Here is a 20229-nt window from a genome sequence, read left to right as displayed (position 1 = left end):
GGGAGTTGTACATACCTTAGCTGGGGGCACTTTTCCAGCAGCTGTGATCTGACCAGTAAAAAACCTTCCGAAATGATTCGCTGCTAAAACAACAGCCTTATATCTGAAAAAATAAACAGACAGCTCCATAAAGTAAATGTGGGAGGCCCATACATTACTATCACTTGGCCACGGCGAGATTCTTTCTGAGCATTCTTGACACACTTACCCCTCTGAGCACTGTTGACACACTTACCCCTCTGAGCATTGTTGACACACTTATCCCTCTGAGTACTGTTGACACACTTACCCTTCTGAGTACTGTTGACACACTTACCCCTCTGAGCACTGTTGACACACTTACCCCTCTGAGCATTGTTGACACACTTACACTTCCCCCTCTGAGCATTGTTGACACACTTACCCCTCAGACTTTCACAATCAGCCTCTAAAGAGGTACAATTACTACATTTGCATTATAAACACAGACGCAAGGTGAAAGCACTTGCCCCAGGGCACCAAGCTGGGTGGCAGAGCTGAGGAGGAGGAGGGCGAGGGGGAGGAGGAGGAGAACCTGACCTGGGCAGCATGTCTGTGGAGGTAGACTCTCACCCAAGGAGCCACCAACACACTTGCTAAGATTACAGCAGACTAGAAAAGGTAAGATACAAAAATGCCAATAGCACTTTTCTTCAGGTGTCAAGGCGCCCCATGGTCAAGCCCCCCTTTTTAATTTCACCCTGTTGTTCAAGTTTTCTTTGATGGCTATGTAGTACTTACGTAACACAAAGGGGACGCCTAGATTAGCTGAGACGCCTGTACATAATAACATTTCAGTGTCAGAGTAGGGAAAGCACTCCCTTTGATATCTAGCAGGTGAAAGCCTGGGCACCTGAGACAGACCAACTGGTCAAATCCAGGACCCTGAGTTAGTTAAACCTTAGGTTTCCTCATCTATAAAACAGAGTCAAGAAGTGCACTGATCTCTGAGACCTGTCGAGAGGACTAAAGAAGTTATGCAGGTGAAACATTCTGTATGGTTCTTGTCACGTGACAGGGGCTCTCAGTAATATGATTTAACTGCAGAAACAAGTTATCCAGTAAAAACTGACAGTGAGCCACAAATCTTTTCTTTAGTAGGATGTCTGGGGCACACAATACTAATCTTGTTTTCATATTGTCTTTACTTAATTAAACACAACTAATTAATACTAAGACTCACATCCTGACTGGCAGCAAAACCTCTCCCTCATAGTTTGTAATACTTGATAAAACAATTACTACAAAAACATGTTGTCATCACTGATTTATAGTAGAGTGGGGGCAAATATTTTCAAGAGAGAAAACAACTGTTTCTTTTTTTTTTTAAGATTTATTTATTATAATGAATACAGTGCTGGGTCTGCATGTACACCCTCAGGCCAGAAGAGAGTATCAGGTCACATTATAGATGGGTGTGAGCCACCATGTGGTTTCTGGGAATTGAACTCAGGACCTCTAGAAGAGCAGACAGTGCTCTTAACCTATGAACCATCTCTCCAGCCCAAAAATAAGTGTCTCTTAACACCCTGCTTCATCCAAATGCAACCTGCAGTCTGTGGTGCTAATTGGGCCCCTATATAATGTCTCATAACATTTTGTTTGCTCTAAAGATTCTGTGGCTAAAAACAACTGTTCCAGACCAGATTTTGATATCCTCCCACCTACAAGCATCTTACTTGGCAGAACCAACAGCACCCTTAAAACTCTGAATGGTCATTTTAAGCCCCACATTGCATAACAGTCACTCCTCCAACCACTAAATATGGCAACAATTTCTTTTGGCCTCTGGCATAGCTTCTGTACCACAAACAATGTTTTTAGTAAATCATTTGCTACCTTATGTTAGGAACAACAAATTGTATTTGTGTTACTTTATTACTTGTATGGGTGCTAGTATGTGTTTGTGGAAGAGCACACATGTCAGGGGACAGAGCTGTGGTGATCAGAAGCCAACCTAGGTGTTGTTTCTCGGGAGCCTCGAACCTTTTTTGTTGTTGTTGTTTCTGTTGTTGTTGTTGTTTTTTAAAGACAGGGTCTCTCACTGGGACCTTGATCTTACTACTTAGACTAGGTGGGTGTCCCAGGGATGCATCTGGCCAGCACTAAGACTGCACACTTGTGCCACCTCATCTGGGCTTTTACATGGGCGTCAGGGACCGAACTTGGTCATTAAGCTTGTGCATCAAGCAACTTTATTGATTGAATTATCACTGCAGCCCCCAAAATGTGCTAATTTGATTGAATTTCAATACATGGCAACCAATATGAATGGGATGAACAGCAGAAACACAAAGTAGACTCTGTGGCCTATTTGATCCATGGCATGTTTTAAATGTTACATCTCAGACATAAAACTTGGGCCGGTAAAATGACTCCGTAGGTAAAAGTGTTTGTCATGCAAGCCTGACAGGCTGAGTTTGATCTCAGGAACCCATATTTTAAAAACTGAATGGTAGCACCAATCTGTGATCCTAGCACTGCTCTGGCAGAGAGGGGACGGGCGTGAAGACAGGAGAATCACCTGGAAAATGATGGAAGACGGCTGGCGTGAAATACATCGCTGAGTACAAAAGAGAGACCCTTCCCAATAAGACAGAAGAACCTGTTCCTGAAAGCTGTCATCTGATCACCATATGTGCTTGTCCATACTCACGCATACACACAGACAATGATAGACTTAAAAAAATAAAGACCTAGAGCCTTCCAGTTCGTGCAAGATTCTGTGAAGGCTATATTCATATTGCTTTTTCCTCCGTGTACTATTTTCCCTTTTGATACTTATTGGTGTGTCACTCACATTAGCCTAAAGTTTAATTCAATTAGTTTTCTTTGAGAAGCTACCTTCATAAGCATCACTCTATCTCCAGATCGTTCCCACCCTCTCAGGCAGTCAGTGGTCATCCCTGTCCCTCATGACAAGGCAGGCATAACTACAGCCATACTCCTGCAAGCAGAGAAGGTCTTAGGAAGCTTTTCTATGTAACACTGGACTCTTTCTGATTTTGTAAGCTGCCTCTTCCTTTGATAAACAATTTCCTTCACAATACAGGGGCTTTCCCGTGTCATGAAGTCCCACGACGTGTCGGTTGTTGGCCCTGTTTCCTGAGTGACAACCCTGAGGTCCCACTCAGGAAGTCCTTACTGAGCCTGGACCCTGCGTGTACTCCCTAATCTTTCTTCTAGAAGACTTAGGGATTCAGATCTCTCACACTGAGGCCTTTGGTCTACTTGGAATTGGCTGGAATTGAGGGTGCAAAGGAAAGATCAAGTTTCTTCTACAAGTGGATACCCAGTTTTCCCAGCAGCACTTGTTAAAGGTGCTATGGTTTCTCCAATGTGTATTTTCTCATCTTTGTGAAAAACCAGTTGACTGTGGGATATAGACTCTGGGCTCTTGACTCTAGTCTATTGATCAATATGTCTATTTTTGTGCCAATACCATGCTGTTTTACTTTGGATCTGTAGTCTAATTTAAAAATCAAGAATGGTGATGCTTCCAACAATGTTTTCATTGTTAAGGGTGTTTGGGAAAGCCATACGGAAACACTATGCTACTCGCATACACAGGAGTTTAACTGAAGTTATTCTGCACACGAGGATAATGCTCCTCCCAGAAGCCGTGAGTTGAAACAAAAGAAAAAAAGTTCAGTCTTAGGCTAAAAATATGATAGTGGTACAAATGTTATGGTGGTAACAACTGTTTTGGTTTTTTTTGTTTTGTTTTGTTTTGTTTTGTTTTTTTAACCTGGGTACTTTAAATCTGGCCAAGAACCCATGATTGGGGAGCTCACAAGGCCCAGGGGTGGACCTACTGCTTTTATTTTACTAAATGGACAGAGTGTCAAACTGCCCTCTAAATTCATGTCAGCCCTTAGTCCACATCAGGGAAGTACAGCGGACAGGAGTTAATGCAAAGTTTCTTCTGGTCACAGTGCAAAGAGCGAGAGTCCGTCAGCCACAAACAAGGACACCTCTACACACCTCCTCCCTGCAAGGTCGCAGGGAGGGCCAGAGCAAACCAGTGTCTTCTGAAGAAAAAAGGACCACTGAACTCAGGGACTCACAGCAGCTGTGGTCGCCTGCACATGACCAAGGCAACCAACACCCCAGCATGGTGGATAAGGGGTTCTCCAACCCTGACCTGTGGGAGAGGGAGAGTGTACCTTCTGGAGGAGGTAGACTCAGGGTTTTTTCTTTAGTAGTGTGGCTCCTGGTAGGTCAACCATGCCCCAGGAGAAGACCCTGCACCCAGGAGAATACACTCAGCACAGAAAGAACTCAGGGTATTATTTTTTAAAAAGCAGAATACACTATTTTCATGTATGAAAGTCTCAAAGAATTTTTTTAATATACTATATTTTAAAAAATTAAAATAGAGTTCTAAAATAGAGAGAGAAACAGGAAGGTAGCAGTGCTGACAGGCAAATGAAATCCTTTCTCGGGCTGGAGAGACGGCTCAGTGGTTAAGAGCACTGGCTGCTCTTCCAGAGGACCCGAGTTCAATTCCCAGCACCCACATGACAGCACACAACTGTCTGTAACTCCAATATCTGACGCCCTCACACAGACATACATGCAGGCAAAACACTAATGCACATAAAATAAAAATAAATAAATTATTAAAAAAAAAAAAAGAAAGAAATCCATTATCATTGTGGCCTCAGAAGAAAGAGGTCAAGCTCTAGTATGAAATACAGACCTTGACACAAGACAAAATCCCCCTCTAATATGAAGTCTTCGTGATTCGATAAGGAAACCCTAAGCAAGATGATGAACATAAGCACAACGCTATGTGCGTATAACCTCAGCCCGCGGAAGGCCGGGGCAGGGGGGTCACAACATTGAGGCCTGAACTACATAGCGAGTTATAGGCCAGCCTGGACTACACAGTTAAGACTATTAAAAAATCAATTAATCAATCCATTAATAATATAGCATGCTAAGCACTCTTAATGTAGAGATCCAAAGTCAAAACTGTTCCACAGTGCGCACTGACATCACTGCAAGCAGACAGTCCTGTTCCTGGGCTCACAGGAAACATCCAAGGGTCACAATGCAAGTGCAGAAGCCCAGCCCAGTACCAAAAACATCCCAGAGAGAAAGAGAGACCTTCTGAAATGCACCACTTCATAAACAAAACTACCAAAACATACTTATGAAACTACCTTCAGGCTATGTGTATGAAGCGTATGAAACATAAATAAATTCCATGTGTACACTTGGCTCTCATGTCCAAAGCACCTCATGATATGAATTTTCCAAAATCTGAAAAAGCCTGAAGTCTTAAAACACTTCTGATCCCAAATTTTCAGGGGTTCTCAACCTGTATCACATTAAAACACATGGAACTGCCAGTGTCCCAGCTATTTATGACCTATGATAAAAATCTAGTGGGTGCATACACAACATAAATTATACCGCTTGCTTGTGCAAACGCTCAGACAGCTATTTCCTTCAGTAGATGTAAATACTGCTTTTAACTATAAAGATAAGATACGTAACATTTATTACTGTGACTACTGTGGAAAAAATAAATTAAATTGAATCACAAAGACTAACTAGAGCGTAAAAAGCTCCATCCCCTGCAATAATGACAAGGTGAAGACCTGCAATGTGACGCCTGTGACGCCTCCCTGTGTGTTTTTGTTCAACTGAAATTGGAAAGAGTATACCTACCCAGAAATGTTGGCCATGGAGCTGAGTGCATCGTACCCCTGAGCAATTGTGACTCTTGGAACCTGGTCCATTGCCAGAACTGTAGTTTTCCTCTCAGAAAGTTTATTTAGCAAGTCTGGGTTTTGGGCTGGGTAAATGAAGCTGATGAGAGTTCCTGACGGCTTTAAAAAGTCAGCTTCGTGAGCGCCTAACGTCGGATTCACCATGGGGGCTCTCACCTGAAATAAAGTCAAATCACAGATTAACGCTATCAATAGTGTCGTTGTGCTTTGTAAGTAACCACAGCGCACGCGCGCACACACATACACACACACACGACGATTTATGTAAGGCATGGCACTATTTAAGTTAGAGACTAGGCTGGCCTCAAACTCACCAGTGATCCACCTGCCTCTGCCTCCCGAGTGCTGGGATTATAGGCCTGCATAACCAAGCCTGGCTCATGACATTTTTTTCTTAATTTACCAAAGCACCTTTGCCAGGTGTTGAGCTGGTCACTCGTATGAACCAAGGCTGAGAACTTCTAACTCTTTGGACAGGAGGTGCAGTTCGGAGGTAGAGTACTTACCTGGCACACACGCCACGTACGCCCTAAAATATAGTCTGCATGGGTTGTACTTATTTTTTTGTAATTTTCCTACATATCAAGGTCTATCACCAAGTATATGTAAACCTAAAATTTTTTAAAAGCTTTAGCTGAATTGTGGTTCATATTTATATCATAAGTTTTGCAAGTACATTTCTATAGCAAAAACTGATTTTGTATCTTCTCAAAAATTGCCATCTATGTATGATGCTGCTTGGGACTGGGGATGTCACTTAGAGCTTGAGGATGTGGGTTCAATCCCAGCCTCGGGAAAAATAATACCAGAATGTTATTCAGTAGAGTTGTGTGGAGGGAAGGAATACAACTATGTGAATGGCTCTTCTTGTGAATTAATAAAGAAAAAAGGCTTATTTTTCTATAAAGAAACCAAGTTTGCTTTAGTCTAGTAACCACACTTTTTTCATCCCTATCTCTCTGCTTGCATTAGTTGCAAAATATTTAATGATTTAAATTTAATGCTCTATTCTAGCTATTATCTATGCTAAACTCTTGGTACAGCCTTTTATGATTTTTTACATCATATTTAGTTATAATGTCCCTTAACATACACATCTCTGCTGTATGGTACCTAAAGACCTCTTAAAGCCAGCTAGCCTAGTGGTCCCTCAGCCCAGTGCTTCCTTCTCCAGGATGGCCATGCTGTTTCTAGAACTGCATCATGTCAGCGTAGATAACTGCCTTCGGCCATCAGACACTACACACAGCATCCTGGGCTGGGCTCAAACTTCTTTCCACAGCTAGCAGTGCGTCCCCATCATCAGTAAGTCTGTATATAAATGGGCCATGTAGCGAAAAGTTTCCCTAGTCAATTAAAAGAGACTTCTACCCAGAAAAAAAAAAAAAAAAAAGATCTCCATGTCCCTTCCACTGTTAAAAACAGGTCACATTTCCTGGGACATGAAAAATAGTCACAATGTATAGTCACAACATATAGTCATTTCATTGAGAAAAGGAGAGTACGACTTTTAAGATAGTTAGGGCTGAAGTGGGTAATGTTTAAGGTGACAGATGCAAACTGCTTCAATCTGATCACTGTACATTGTATATACATATCACACTGCATGAATATGGACAGTTATTATGTGTGTCAGTTAAAAAGCAAAAAGAAGAACACTAAGAAAATTGGATGGGTTGGCTACGGTGGCTTGGATCCCAGCACTGGAGAGGCAAAGGTAGCTGGGTCTCTGTGGGTTCCAGGCCAGCCAGAGCTACACAGTGAGACCCTGTTTCAAAAAGAGAAAAAAAGGAAGGAAAGGAGGGAGGAAGAAAGGTAGAAAACAAACTACAAATGAAAGAGAGAAAGGAGAAATTACTTTGACCACCAGATCCGAAGCCAGAACTTCCTTGGTCCCTTGGATCTGGGCCCCTGCTGCTCTGTAGAGATCGTCTGGGAATTTGGAAGCCTCGCCTGCACCTGCTTCCACGACGACGTTAAAGCCCTGCTTGACCAGGGCCTGGACACCAGCAGGAGACAGCGCCACTCGCTTCTCATTCTGGAAAATCTCCTTGGGGACTCCAACTGTCAAATGCTTATATGGAACTCCTAAAAGCAAACAGAACCTAAGTTTAGGCAAAGCTAAACAGCGTGTTTCAGAGCAGACTTCAGGGAAGGGAACTGGGCGGCCTGCTCCTCAGAACTTACTGTGCACATGCTGCTACTGAAAACCAATGACTAGCAATCACCATCCTTTGTTATAATTTTTTTTTCTTTTTTACAAACAGTCCTGAGTGCACTAAGTATTTTATTTAGTTGAATGTCTCTCTTTAAGGCCCATGGTAAGCTTAGTCTATTCTTAGGAACAAAATACCTGAGAAATCACACAGCTACCTCTCCTCCTTCACACTCTGGTGTAAATCTTCCTGGCCTGAAGTAAAGACAGGAACATATCACTGAAGAATAGCTCTACAATAGATACTTCCGGGGCTGCCGTATCTGAAGTCCCTTCCCTGTCAATTTGGCCAGAGGAAATTTCTCATACATTTCCAAGAGCTGAAACCTGAGACTCTACCAGCAACTGATTAGACAAGAGGCCCGAAACCAGGCCAAAGATAATCACCTACCAGCCAGACACGAGCGAGGCCAGCGGCCACCTCCTATGGCATGACTTACATAGGCACCGTGGATCCAGGACAGCCCATGTTGCCTCACCCTAACCCTAACCTACTATGTTGACTAGTTTTATGTCAGCTTGACACAAGCTAGAACATTTGGGAAGAGGGATTCTCCATTAAGAAAATGCCTCCAAGCCGGGCGGTGGTGGTGGCGCACGCCTTTAACCCCAGCTCTCGGGAGGCAGCGGCAGGTGGATCTCTGTGAGTTTAAGGCCAGCCTGGTCTACAAAGTGAGTCCAGGACAGCCAAGGCTACATGGAGAAACCCTGTTTCGAATGAAAGAAAAGAAGAAAGAAAGAAAGAAAGAAAGAAAGAAAGAAAGAAAGAAAGAAAGGGAAAGAGAAGAAAGAAAATGCCTCCATAAGATTTGCCTGTAGTCAAGTCTGTAGTGCACTTTCTTGACTGGTGATTGACATAGGTAGGCCCAGCTTACTGGGGGCAGTACCATCACTGGGCACATCATCCTGCAAAGTACGATAAAGCAGGCTGAGCAAGTCATGAGGAACAGCCAATAAACAGTGTTCCTCTATGACCTCTATGACCTCTGTGTCAGTTCCTGCCTTCAGATTCTTACCTTGCGTTCTCACCCTGACTTCTTTCAATGATGGAATGTGACCTTAAAGTGGTGAGCCAAAAATAAACCTTTCCCTCCCCCACGTTGCTTTTGGTCATCACAGCAACAGAGAAACAACTAGAACAGCTACCCAGTCATGTTCTCTCCTAGGAGGCTTGAATGGAGAAGCCACAGAATGGATGGTATGGGCGATTTGTAAGCACAGCCACGAGACAGTCGTCCAAGAGACGTCACAGTAGCACTGACAGACACAGCAAGAAAGACGAGCCATAACTAGGAAACTCAGAATGCATTCCACTTCTCCAAGATAATAAGGGGTACCAGGGTCCCTATTTCCACGAGAATCCATACAATAAACCCTCAGCACAAAATGTAAGCTGATTGTGAGTCTATTGCTTACAATCCAAAAGAAAGCATGCCGCACACACATCTTTATGCAGAGTTCAGGCTAGTTTTACCTACAGGACATCAGTTTCTGCTGGTGTTTTAATCAACATGAAGCCATTAACTTTTTGTTAGTTTGTTTCTTGAGACAGGGTTTTTCTTGTTTTGTTTTGGTTTTTGGTTTTTTGAGATAGGGTTTCTCTGTGTAGCCTTGGCTGTGCTGGATTCACTCTGTAGACCAGGCTGGCTTTGAACTCAGAGAGATCCGCCTGCCTCTGCCTCCCGAGTGCTGGGATTAAAGATGTGCACCACCACACCCAGCTAGAGACAGGGTTTTTCTGTGTAGTCTCGGCTGTCCTGGAACTTGCTCTATAGGCCAGGCTGGCCTTGAACTCACAGAGATCTGCCTGCCTCTGCCTTTGGAGTGCTGGGATTAAGGGTGTACACCACCACCACCACCTCATCCCCAGCTACTAACTTATGTAACCTTGGCTGTTGACTGTCCTGGACTCGTATTGTAGACCAGGATGGCCTTGAACTCACAGGGATCCACCTGCCTCCTGAATGTTAGGATTAAAGGCATGCGCCACTGCCCGGTGCTACTAACATATTTTTTAAAGATTTATTTATTTATTATGTATATAGTATTCGGCTTGAAGGTCAGAAGAGGGTACCAGATCTCATTATAGATGGTTGTGAGCCACCATGTGGTTGCTGGGAATTGAACTCAGGACCTTTGAAAGAGCAGTCAGTGTTCCTAACCTCTGAGCGATCTCTCCAGCCCTATTAACATATTTTTAAATAGTATGTTTCTTTATAGGCTTTACTATAGTTTCAAATTTCAATTCTTGCCACTGAGTTTTTTAAAACTGAATAAAATTATAAATACAGAGTAACTTATGGAGGCTTTAGACAGATTAGGGCGACATGAAAATACCCACATTTGAACATAGTCTTATATTACTATGCTACTTATACACTAATAGTTTACAGTGTACTAGAGGCAGACAAATGCTTATTTTCTACCCGAATAGTGAGAAAAATAGGGAGTTGGCATGTGCAAAATTACATCACATATTCGCTTCTCTGGACTTTACTACTCATCTGAGAACCTAAGATCCAGGCCCAAAATTTGAAAAGCCAAGGCTAAAGATGACAGAGTTGAGTCAAAAGTATTTAGGAGAGCCAGAAGTAGGGGTACACACTTTAATCCCAGTACTTAGGAGGCAGAAGTATACAGGAGTTCTGTATAAGGCTCTGTATGAGTTCAAGGCCAACCTGGGCTACATAGAAAGTTCCAGGCCAGCCAGGGCTACATAGTGAGACCCTGTCTCAAAACAAATCAAAAATGAACAAAAAATTATTTACAAGCCAATCTGAAATGGCTTCCACTAGCCAAATATGATAATTTGAGTATCAAAAAGAATAAATGTGGGGGTGGGGAGGGGTGGGGGCTAGAGAGATGGCTCAGAGGTTAAGAGCACTCACTGGCTGCTCTTCCAAAAGTCCTGAGTTCCATTCCCAGCACCCACGTGGCAGCTCACAACCATCCATAATGAGATCTGGTGCCCTCTTCTGGCGTGCAGGTCTACAGACAGGCAAAGAACTGTATATTTAATAAATAAATAAATCTTTATAAAAAAGTAACAAATGGGGGAAAGATGGACTGGCCGCTCTCCCAGAAGACCTGGGTTCAATTCCCAGCAGCTACATGGCGAATCATGACTATCTAAAACTCCAGTTCTAGAAGTTCTCTTCTGGCCTCCATGAGCACCAGGAATATCCATGCACATGCACAGACATGCATGTAGGCAAACCCAGCCATAAAATAAGATGAGGACTTTAGAAAGAATACCAGAGTATGTAACCCACAAACTCATGTTGATTGTCAGAGAAAACACTAAGCATTCTAAATTACAGCATGCAATGTGATGGGGCAGAATAACAGCTTCCCAAGGATGACCACATCCTAACCGCTACCACCTCTGCATACATTACGCACAGTGCAGGGAACGTACAGTGGGGAGAGTATCCTGGGTTTTTGGGGGAGCTGATCTAACCCCAGAGGAGGGAAGCCAAAGCGTCCTAGTCAAGGACCAGTGTGAAGGTGCTGCTCTGATACGGTCAGGCAGAAAAGGACCACATCCTGGAAAGCAGAGGAGCCTTCCAGCAGCTGGAAAACTTTGGGAAACAGTTCCCTGCCCCCCACCCCACCCCCCAGTTCCCGGGACAAGCGCAGAACTGCCAACACTTGGATGGAGGCCCAGAAACAACTCCTTTGGACTTTGACTTCCAGTGAGCGGGTAAAAAGCCAGCAGCCTTGCGGTTATTTATTACCTCAGGAATAGGAAATTAGCATATAAGGGGACCAACTGATTATCCAGCAAAACTAATAACTAGTGGGAAAGAGCATTTATCCCACCTTTCCAGTTCCATTTCGAAGCAACTAAACTACAGAGAAAAATGTCTTTCTTTACAGAAAAATTCTAGCTGACGTGGGAAGAAAGAATAATGGAGTTTCACCATGTCGGAAGCCTAATAAGCCAGGCACGATGCACACCTGTAATCCCAGCACTCAGGAAGGCAGAGGCAGGCCTTCCTCTGTGAGTTCAAGGCCAGCCTGGTCTTCAAAGTGAGTTCAGGATAGCTAAGGCTACACAGAGAAACCCTGTCTCAAAAAAAACAAAAACAGAGAGAGAGAGAGAGAGAGAGAGAGAGAGAGAGGAGAAGAGAGAAGAGAGAGAGGAGAGAGAAATCGAAAGCCCTAATTAAATCATGAATTTAGTCAATGGTCATCAATTAGATGGCCAAAAGAACCTGAGTGGGAAAAGCTGATGGGAACTTCACTTCAGAGACCACAAGGACTGCACCTACACTGGCCAAGTGGTCGTCCTGATGTTTTAATTCAGTCCGACACTACCAGTGAGGTATTCTTGCCAGAAATGTGTCCTTAAGCTAAGGGAGCCTTCGGTCTAGCTAAATGTTGCAAAAGATATTAGGAAAAGAAACTGATTCAGCAGAACCAATCAAGGGAACTCACTCAGTCAAACTCACAACACTGGAAAGTCTACTGAGCAACAACTGCACTCTCCAACAAGGGAGAAAAGTAGGGAGGAGCCGCAGAGGATGTAACCAAATGGTAAAACACCTGGCCAGCGTGTTTGAAGCCCTAGGCCTGATTCCTAGTACAGAAAAAAGAAACCAAGTATCTTAGAGATCTGTGGTGGTTTGAATAGGAATATGTCTGAAGGACTTGAAAGACTCACGTGTTTGAATGCTTAGCCCATAGGGCGACACTATTAGGAGGTGGGTGTGGCCTCGTTGGGGTGGCTGTGGCCTGTGGCCTCATTGAAGGAAGTATGTCACTGTAGGGGGCTGGCTTTGAGGTCTCCTATGCTCAAGCTATGCCTACCCTGGCACACAGTCTCCTTCTACTGCCTGTGGATCAAGATGTAGAGCTCTCAGCTCCTTCTCCAGCACCATGTCTGCCTGCACGCCGCCATGTTTCCCACCATGATGATAATGGACTAAACCTCTGAAACTGTGAGCCAGCCCCAATTAAATGTTTTCCTTTATAAGAGTTGCCATGGTCACAGTGTCTCTTCACAGCAATGAAAGCCCTAACTAATATCATAAGAGACACAGCAAGCAAATGCAGTGCATGAACTTTTTGAATAAGCCTCCTGTAAAAATAGAGTAAGAATCTGGGAATGGTGGCACACATACCTTAAATACAAGCACTAGGGAGGCAGAAGCAAGTGAATCTCTGTGAGTTCGAAGCCAACCTTGTCTACATAGTGAGTTCCATGACAGGCAGGATTACATAGAGAAATCCTGTCTAAAAAAAAAAAAAAAAAAAGAGGAGGGGATTAGAGGGTAAGATAAAAAAAGAAGCAACTGGGAAAATACTGGCTAAATTATGCATTTCAATGTGGTGATTAAATTAATATTTTATTATAGAGTATCCTTATCTGTTGAAGCTTTTTTGAAGTAGTTGAGAAAATAAAAATCAAAAGTTAAACAAGGAAGATTTACACATGTTACTGCAAAGGTCTTAATGTTCATAGGTTTATTCACAAGTACCGGCCTGTCTTATCAATTTTTATCACTAGGTAACCTGGCAGGTTAAAAGAAAAGTTTCTCAAGATAAACTTGGGAGCGATAAGGAAAAAAAGGTGTGCTGCCAAAAGTGAACTGTCATCTGAGATCTATTCAAGGTCACAGCTCCTTGGTGACTAGAAAACAGACCTTAAGAGGGAGAAGGAACAGCCATGCTGTTCTTTCATCTCAGGAGCTGAGTGCCATTCTTAGCCGGGCATATTGCCATCTGTAAATAAAACTAAATGTCTTGAGTCTTCCTGACAAATGTTCACATGCTTAAGGTCTGGCCAGTGAAGGACAGACAGATTGAGTACTGGGACAGTCTTTGGAAAGACTACTAAGAGACAGGTGACTGAGCTTAGAAGGTGACCCCTGGAGCCTCTTGTCCTGGCCTGTACCTACAACAGAAGTGAGTGAGAGTCCTATCCAAAGAGGCCTGATAGGCCATCACTCTTGCTGGACTGATTTTGAAGGAAAGACAGGCATGCTCTCACAGTCTCAAAAAGTGTATTCACACTGTCATCTGCAAGACAGACAGATAGAAGGAGAAGGAGGGCAGAGGCTGAGAGCACAGAGACTATTTAGGAAACTAATACATCACTTCAGTGGCAGAAGGTGATGGTTTGAACCAAGACAATAGAAGTGGTAATGGCGGTGCTGGTGAGATGGCTCAGTACTGCTCTCCCTAAGGATTCACACTGAGTTCCCAGCATCCATAGCAGGACACTAACAACGGCCTGTAACTCCAGCTCCAGGGGACCCAACACCCTCTTCCGGTTTCAGAGAGTACTTGCCCACATGTGGTGCACATACACAGAGACACAAACATAGATAAATAAATAGATAGACGATAGATAGATAGATAGATAGATAGATAGATAGATAGAGACAGACAGACAGACAGATACAATCAAAACCAAGCTGAGCAGCAGCTAGCATGTAAGATGACTAACATTTCTGACCTGAACTGCAATGAGGTTGCTTTTTACTGAATCTAGGAACATTATTATAAATTGATTAGTACACTTCCTTCCGAACCCATAACTAGAGGTGACCTGTACATGGTACAAATCTCCAATACCTTCTCGGAACAAAGGAAGGCATCAAGGAGACATGGTTACTGTGAAGCAAAAGGCTCCCAAACACAATGCAGCCAGTTAATCTTTCTCTTTTCCCATTATTTTTATCTTCTCTGTTAGCAATGACAATCTGAAATTTCTGTTAAGAGGAAAATATGGGGGGGGGGGGACATTCACTTGTCGTTTTTGACTGTTTGTTTGTTTGTTAACCACTCACAAGCAGCAGGCCATAAAACTGAAGGAGGTATCATCACAGACTAGAAGCACACACGGTGAAGGGCAGTGTTACCTGGTTTTGCAGGGGATTTACACCACAGTGCCTGACGCGTATGAAATGTCCGTAAAAAGGCTTTCTTCCCAGGTAGAGCCTTACAGGACCCCAAGTTGCTGAGGAAAGGACATGAACAGCCAGCCGCCACCGTTTTCAGTAGATGCGCCATGTCGCTCCGCACTCCTAACTTTCCGAACCACCAATTCCTTGAAGGTGAATTGCTAAAAAGGAGGAAAAGAAAATGTTTAGGTGCCAAGGGGGGAAAAAAGATCACCTTGTCATTTGAGCATGAGAAACCATATTAATTGTTCATCCACAGGATCTGCACCTGGAATATATTTCTATGCTGCCACCTACAGAAAATTTAGTTGTCAAGTCCTGTACTTGTTCAGCATTTAAGACTTGAAGCTCCTCTCCCGACGCCACCGAAAAGAGCCAGGGTGGTGGTTGTACACACCTTTAATCCCAGCGCTCAGGAGGCAGAGGCAGGTGGATCTCTGAGTTCAAGGCCAGCCTGGTCCACAAAGTGAGTCCAGGACAGCAGGGGCTACACAGAGAAGCCCTGTCTCAAAAAACCAAACCAAACCAAACAACAACAACATAAAAAAATAAAAAGTAAAAAACCCTGAAATTCATTTTCTACCTAAAAGTGAAATTAAAAACTCACTATTCATTTCTAGGCCTAAGTCATACAAGTGTGTGTGTGTGTGTGTGTGTGTGTGTGTGTGTGTGTGTGTACCTGGAGAGTTGGTATATGCACACCTGTAAAGTTAAGCCACACCTTACACTAAAGGTATCTTTTAAGTCAACATATTTGCCAAAAAGGTACATATAATAGTTGAATTTCCTTTGTTATCTAAAAAAACAGTCAGGCACTAAACGACACAAAGCACATTGCTATCTTATCTGATGCAGTAAAAGGCTTAGCTCTGCCAGTCAGCTCTTCAATTCAGCCTTTAAAATTTGAAATTCGCCTCCACCCCCTCCCTGAAAAAAGCCAGGGCAGTGGTCGTACACACCTAAATGAACATGAGATCCATGTTTACCTCTCAAGGAAATAAATATGCACAGTATAATAGAAAGAAAGAAAATGGGGAAGGAGGGAGCAGGGAGGGAGAAAGAAACATCTTTACGACTTTAGTCTGTGCATACAGATACGGGTATAACTCTGAACTCTTCCGGAAGTGGTTCTCAACATTGGCCAATATTACTTGAAAGTGTTTTATAATAATGTTTATTTACCCAAAATGTGGCCGTGTGTTACCGACTATAACAGGACAAGGTTAAGCACTCTATTGTTTCTTCAGCTACCTTTGCTGTCTTTAGCAGATGCCCAGGGATGCACAGCAGGCACTCCGTTGTTTCCCTATGTTTCCCTCTATATTTCTCTTTGCTTCGAGCATGAGAAGAAGCAAAGAGTCTGAAGTTTACGGGTCAAACCTGACTAACTATGCCCTTAGGTCCTGACCCATGAGACGGACTCTCACTTAGCATCATACGCAAGCAGAGCCTACGTCCACTCATCCATGCCTTTAGCTGCTTTTAAATCTCAGAGATTTTACCACAATTTCCTAAATAAACTTCTTGAAAACACCGAGAAGGAACACTGGTGATAGAAATGATCATGTGAGTTTCCCTTAAGTTGTTTATAAAACACTGTCAGGTACTGGGTCATAGACAACACATTGCTCTCCTGTCTGCTGCAGTTACTTATTAATTAGATTAATTAATTAGTTAATTAATTAATTCAGCAAATGTAGCCCAAGGACAGACTCTCAGAGGCCCTTTCTCTTCCTGAGTCATCCCAACTCCCTAAGACCACGGCTCTCAGTGAGTCAGCAAAGATTCCCCAGACATAGTCAGCAAATAAATGAAACTGGCACTAATGGAACAGTGCATTGCCCAAGTCTGCCACTTCCTTATTCTTTAACCTGAACTACTTTGTGCCTCAATCCACTAACCTATAAAAGTGGCAGCAAACAGCAGCTTACTCAGGACATTCTATACTCTAGAAAACCCTTCACTGTCCTGCCTACTTGGAAAATAATAGTTTGATGTTGAACAGATCCCTAATCGAGGCACTATATATGAGTCCAATCTAAAAATAAAAAAATAAATACTTTATTCAGGCTTTAAACACATAAATCAAAGGTCAGGGCTTTATTTATTGCCAAGAAAAATCCACTATACTTGCCCTAACTTAAATATAAATGGTTCTGAAAAGTATTCAGAAAATATATAAACCATTGGCTAGCCCATTTTACTCCACACAAGTCACATTTCCCACCTTTTACTTGCTTCAGAATTTTCCATTATCTGATCTGCCATGGACTTCTCAAACCTTGAATCAATAATGGGATAATCCTACAACTCAAAGTTTAAAAGGACAAAAATGCCTGTCTTAGCACGGTATTTGTGAAGGTGCTTAATACAATTTATAAGAATAAGTACTTCAGCGGGGCAGTGGTGGCGCATGCCTTTAATCCCAGCATTCTTGGGAGGCAGCAGAGGCAGCTGAATCTCTGAGTTCTAGGCCAGCCTGGTCTACAGAGTAAGTTCCAGGACAGCCAGGGCTATACAGAGAAACCAGTTTTGGGGGGTGGGGGGGTGGGCGGCAGAAGAAGTACCTCCCCTGGGACTGATGTGTGTCCTGCCAAGGACAGGACCCAGATCCGTACACTGGCAGAGCACATCACCCCTGAGCTACAGTCTCGGCCTTCCCCAAATGGCAACCCCTCTGAGGGGGAGTGACCCTCTCACAAGGGTCTATCTTTTCAGATGCCCTGCATGTCAGGTGTTTACATTACGGATTCGTAACAGTAGCAAAATTACAGTTATGAAGTAGCGACAAAAACAATCTTACGGCTGCGAGTGGCCAGGACATGAGGAGCTGGGCCGTAGCATTAGGAGGGGTGAGAAGATAGCATAGAGGCTCCGACTACGCACTCTGGGTTGGAAGCCCCTGCTGCCATTTATGATAGGTGTGACCTCCTCAAATCACCTAGCTTCTCTGTACCTGATTTCCTCATCCTTAAGGTGAGAATTATAGTAAGAACGTAAGAACCTACCTCACAGAGCTGCGAGGATTAAAGTAGCAAACTGCCCTAGGTTGTAGAGAGGATTAAAGTATGCGTGATCCTGGTGAGTGTCTCCATTCACTTCGTTATTATTCTTGGCCAGTGCTTTGCACTAAACAGAGGTAAGTCAATTAAAAAAAATTTTTTTTTGACGGAATGCCTAAATGACTAGGGCTGGGTATCCTGATGCCATTCTGCAACGGGTCTCTGAAACAAGAGTTTCAGAGCTTTTCCTTTGTAAAAACAAAAATGTGTTAGCCTTGTAGAAAACTGACCCTATCAGCAAAGATAAGCTGTTTGCTGATACTAGAATAATCCTAATCAACTGCCCCTTGCAGTAAACAAAAAGAGACAGAAAAGAAAATAGTTCACAGTTAAAAATGCCGGCATTGCAGAGGTTAAGGCAAGAGGAACAACTCAAGTTCAAAGCCGCCCTGGGCTACGCATAGAGTTTCAAGCCAGTCAGTGTTAAAGACCGAGACCTTCTTCGTCTCAAAATAGAAAAGTATAAGGATATTAATAAAATAAGAAAGCAAAAATAGCCAATATTTGCCCAAAAAAGAGGGTCCAGTGGGCAAGGAAGCCCCATCCCTCCAGACAAAGTTTCCTAGCACAGCACAGGACGAATGAAGGGCACCTGCAAGCATAAACAAAGTCATGCTTCTAAAAGCGAGGCAGACCAACAAGGACACAATACCCTGTCCCGGCAGGCAGCATGACCTCGCTCAAAGCCACTGGTGCCATGGCCCCTGTCACAGGTGCTGCCCCCTCCCTCAGCAACTAAACTGCCAGCCGCGGGCACGTGCACCTGGACTGCTATTTATAACCTCCCGTGGAAGCCCATTGGCTCTGGCTACATAGTAGTCATTGTGCCTGTCAAGTTTGAACCAGCTCTGCCGAGGCCTACACCCCCATCCCACTGTCCTGACTCACCAATCCAAAACTCCCCTCTTTCACTCTTTAGAAACTGGCACCCCCTTACCACCAGTCAGCCCTGATCTACACTCACGTCTTTCCCTGTACACCCAACCAGGCACCCTTGCCTGAACACTCTCAAGATTCAAGTACAGCTTAGGGGCGGCCAGCTGCCATTGGTACACCACTCACGGAAAGTCCTCTATGACCTCTCTTCCAATTCCTCTTTAGGGCCAAAATGTCTACAGACAACTTTTGCAGCCCTTGCCCCCAAGCCCCCGCCCCAGGATCCGAGATCTGCACCTACACAGCTGTCACTTCGTTTCTTGGACCCCCCTCCCCCGTTCCCCACATCCACACTCCCTTGCATGCCATCCCAATCGAACACACACAGACACACACAAAAGGGCCCCCGCACCCCTCCCCGAGGCAACGCATTCCTTCTCCAGCTGGAGCCTCTGCACCCCACTTGTTGGGCACCGCCGACCCCGCCCCCCGCTGCATTCTGATGGGGTCCCCTTCGCCAAGGAACTAGGGGTTCAGCGCTGGCTGCCCCGCTTTTTCTAGCATGCCCCCCCACCCGAGGCGCCACAGGGAGGGGGGCGAGCGGTTGGCTCACCTGGGCCGGCAGGCGGGACAAGCCGGCGACCCCGGGGCTGCAAGCGAACGCCACGCCGCGTTGGCAGACCCGGGATCGGGCCGCGGCGATGTGCCTCCAACCCGGAAGAACAGCCCCAACCCCGAGGCGGCGGCCGCGGCGGCGGCGACCACGTGACACTGCGCTTCACCCCCACCCACCCGGACCCGCGCCCCCTTTCGGGGTTCCCCCGTCCCCCTCCCCCTCCCCTGCCTCCTGCCAAGCCTGCTTCGCCCGATTGCCAAGCCCTCTCTGCAGAGAAAGAAACTCCACCAAATGCACCCTTAGAGTGCAGCAGCTGGTCCCCCGACAAAGGATCCTCAGTCCCCCCGTGGCCGCAGGACCCCGGCCCCAGGCCCTCAGCTCCGCCCTCTTGCTCAATCGGTCTCTGTCAATCAAACCACAGTTGCCAAGCACAGCAACTCAAGTTTTTGGAAATCCATTCCTCTTCTCCCTGGAGACCTCTAAGTCACAAAGTGTGATTTCCTCACCCGGGTCCCAGCAGAACAAATAAACGGATGCTTTTGACTCCACTCTTGGTGCCGGACTTCCCGCCTAGCTCTCTAGGAAAAAAGGGGAAAATCCGAACTTCTGTAACTGGAGAGGACCTAAGCAGCGGGAGGAAGCCGAGGGCGGGAATGGGGGCGTTGTTTTTCCACTCTGAACGGGAGGTGGGGTTTAAATTCCTCACGAACTAAGTCAAGGCCTGAAAATGAACACACATGTGCGTATCTGGCTCCCAGCGGCGAATCCAGCCAAGAGGAAACCCTGTGTT

General features: G+C 44.6%; 1 protein-coding gene across 1 annotated transcript in view; it reads right to left on the bottom strand.

Annotated features, from left to right (window-relative positions):
* Window positions 1-19582, bottom strand: part of Nnt (nicotinamide nucleotide transhydrogenase) — a 90918-nt gene extending 71336 nt beyond the window's left edge. The window contains exons 1-5 of the mRNA XM_051172594.1: window positions 19437-19582; window positions 14844-15046; window positions 7618-7847; window positions 5698-5915; window positions 16-103 (exon numbers count right to left, since the gene is read on the bottom strand). Of these exons, the coding sequence (XP_051028551.1) occupies window positions 16-103; window positions 5698-5915; window positions 7618-7847; window positions 14844-14994 (687 nt within the window). The 5' untranslated portion in view covers window positions 14995-15046; window positions 19437-19582. The remainder of the gene's footprint in view (window positions 1-15; window positions 104-5697; window positions 5916-7617; window positions 7848-14843; window positions 15047-19436) is intronic.
* Window positions 19583-20229: the final 647 nt, after the last annotated feature.

Source organism: Acomys russatus, chromosome 30 (genome assembly GCF_903995435.1).
Source record: "Acomys russatus chromosome 30, mAcoRus1.1, whole genome shotgun sequence".
NCBI classification, from domain to species: Eukaryota; Metazoa; Chordata; class Mammalia; order Rodentia; family Muridae; genus Acomys; species Acomys russatus.
This window is presented reverse-complemented; position numbering and strand designations above follow the sequence as displayed.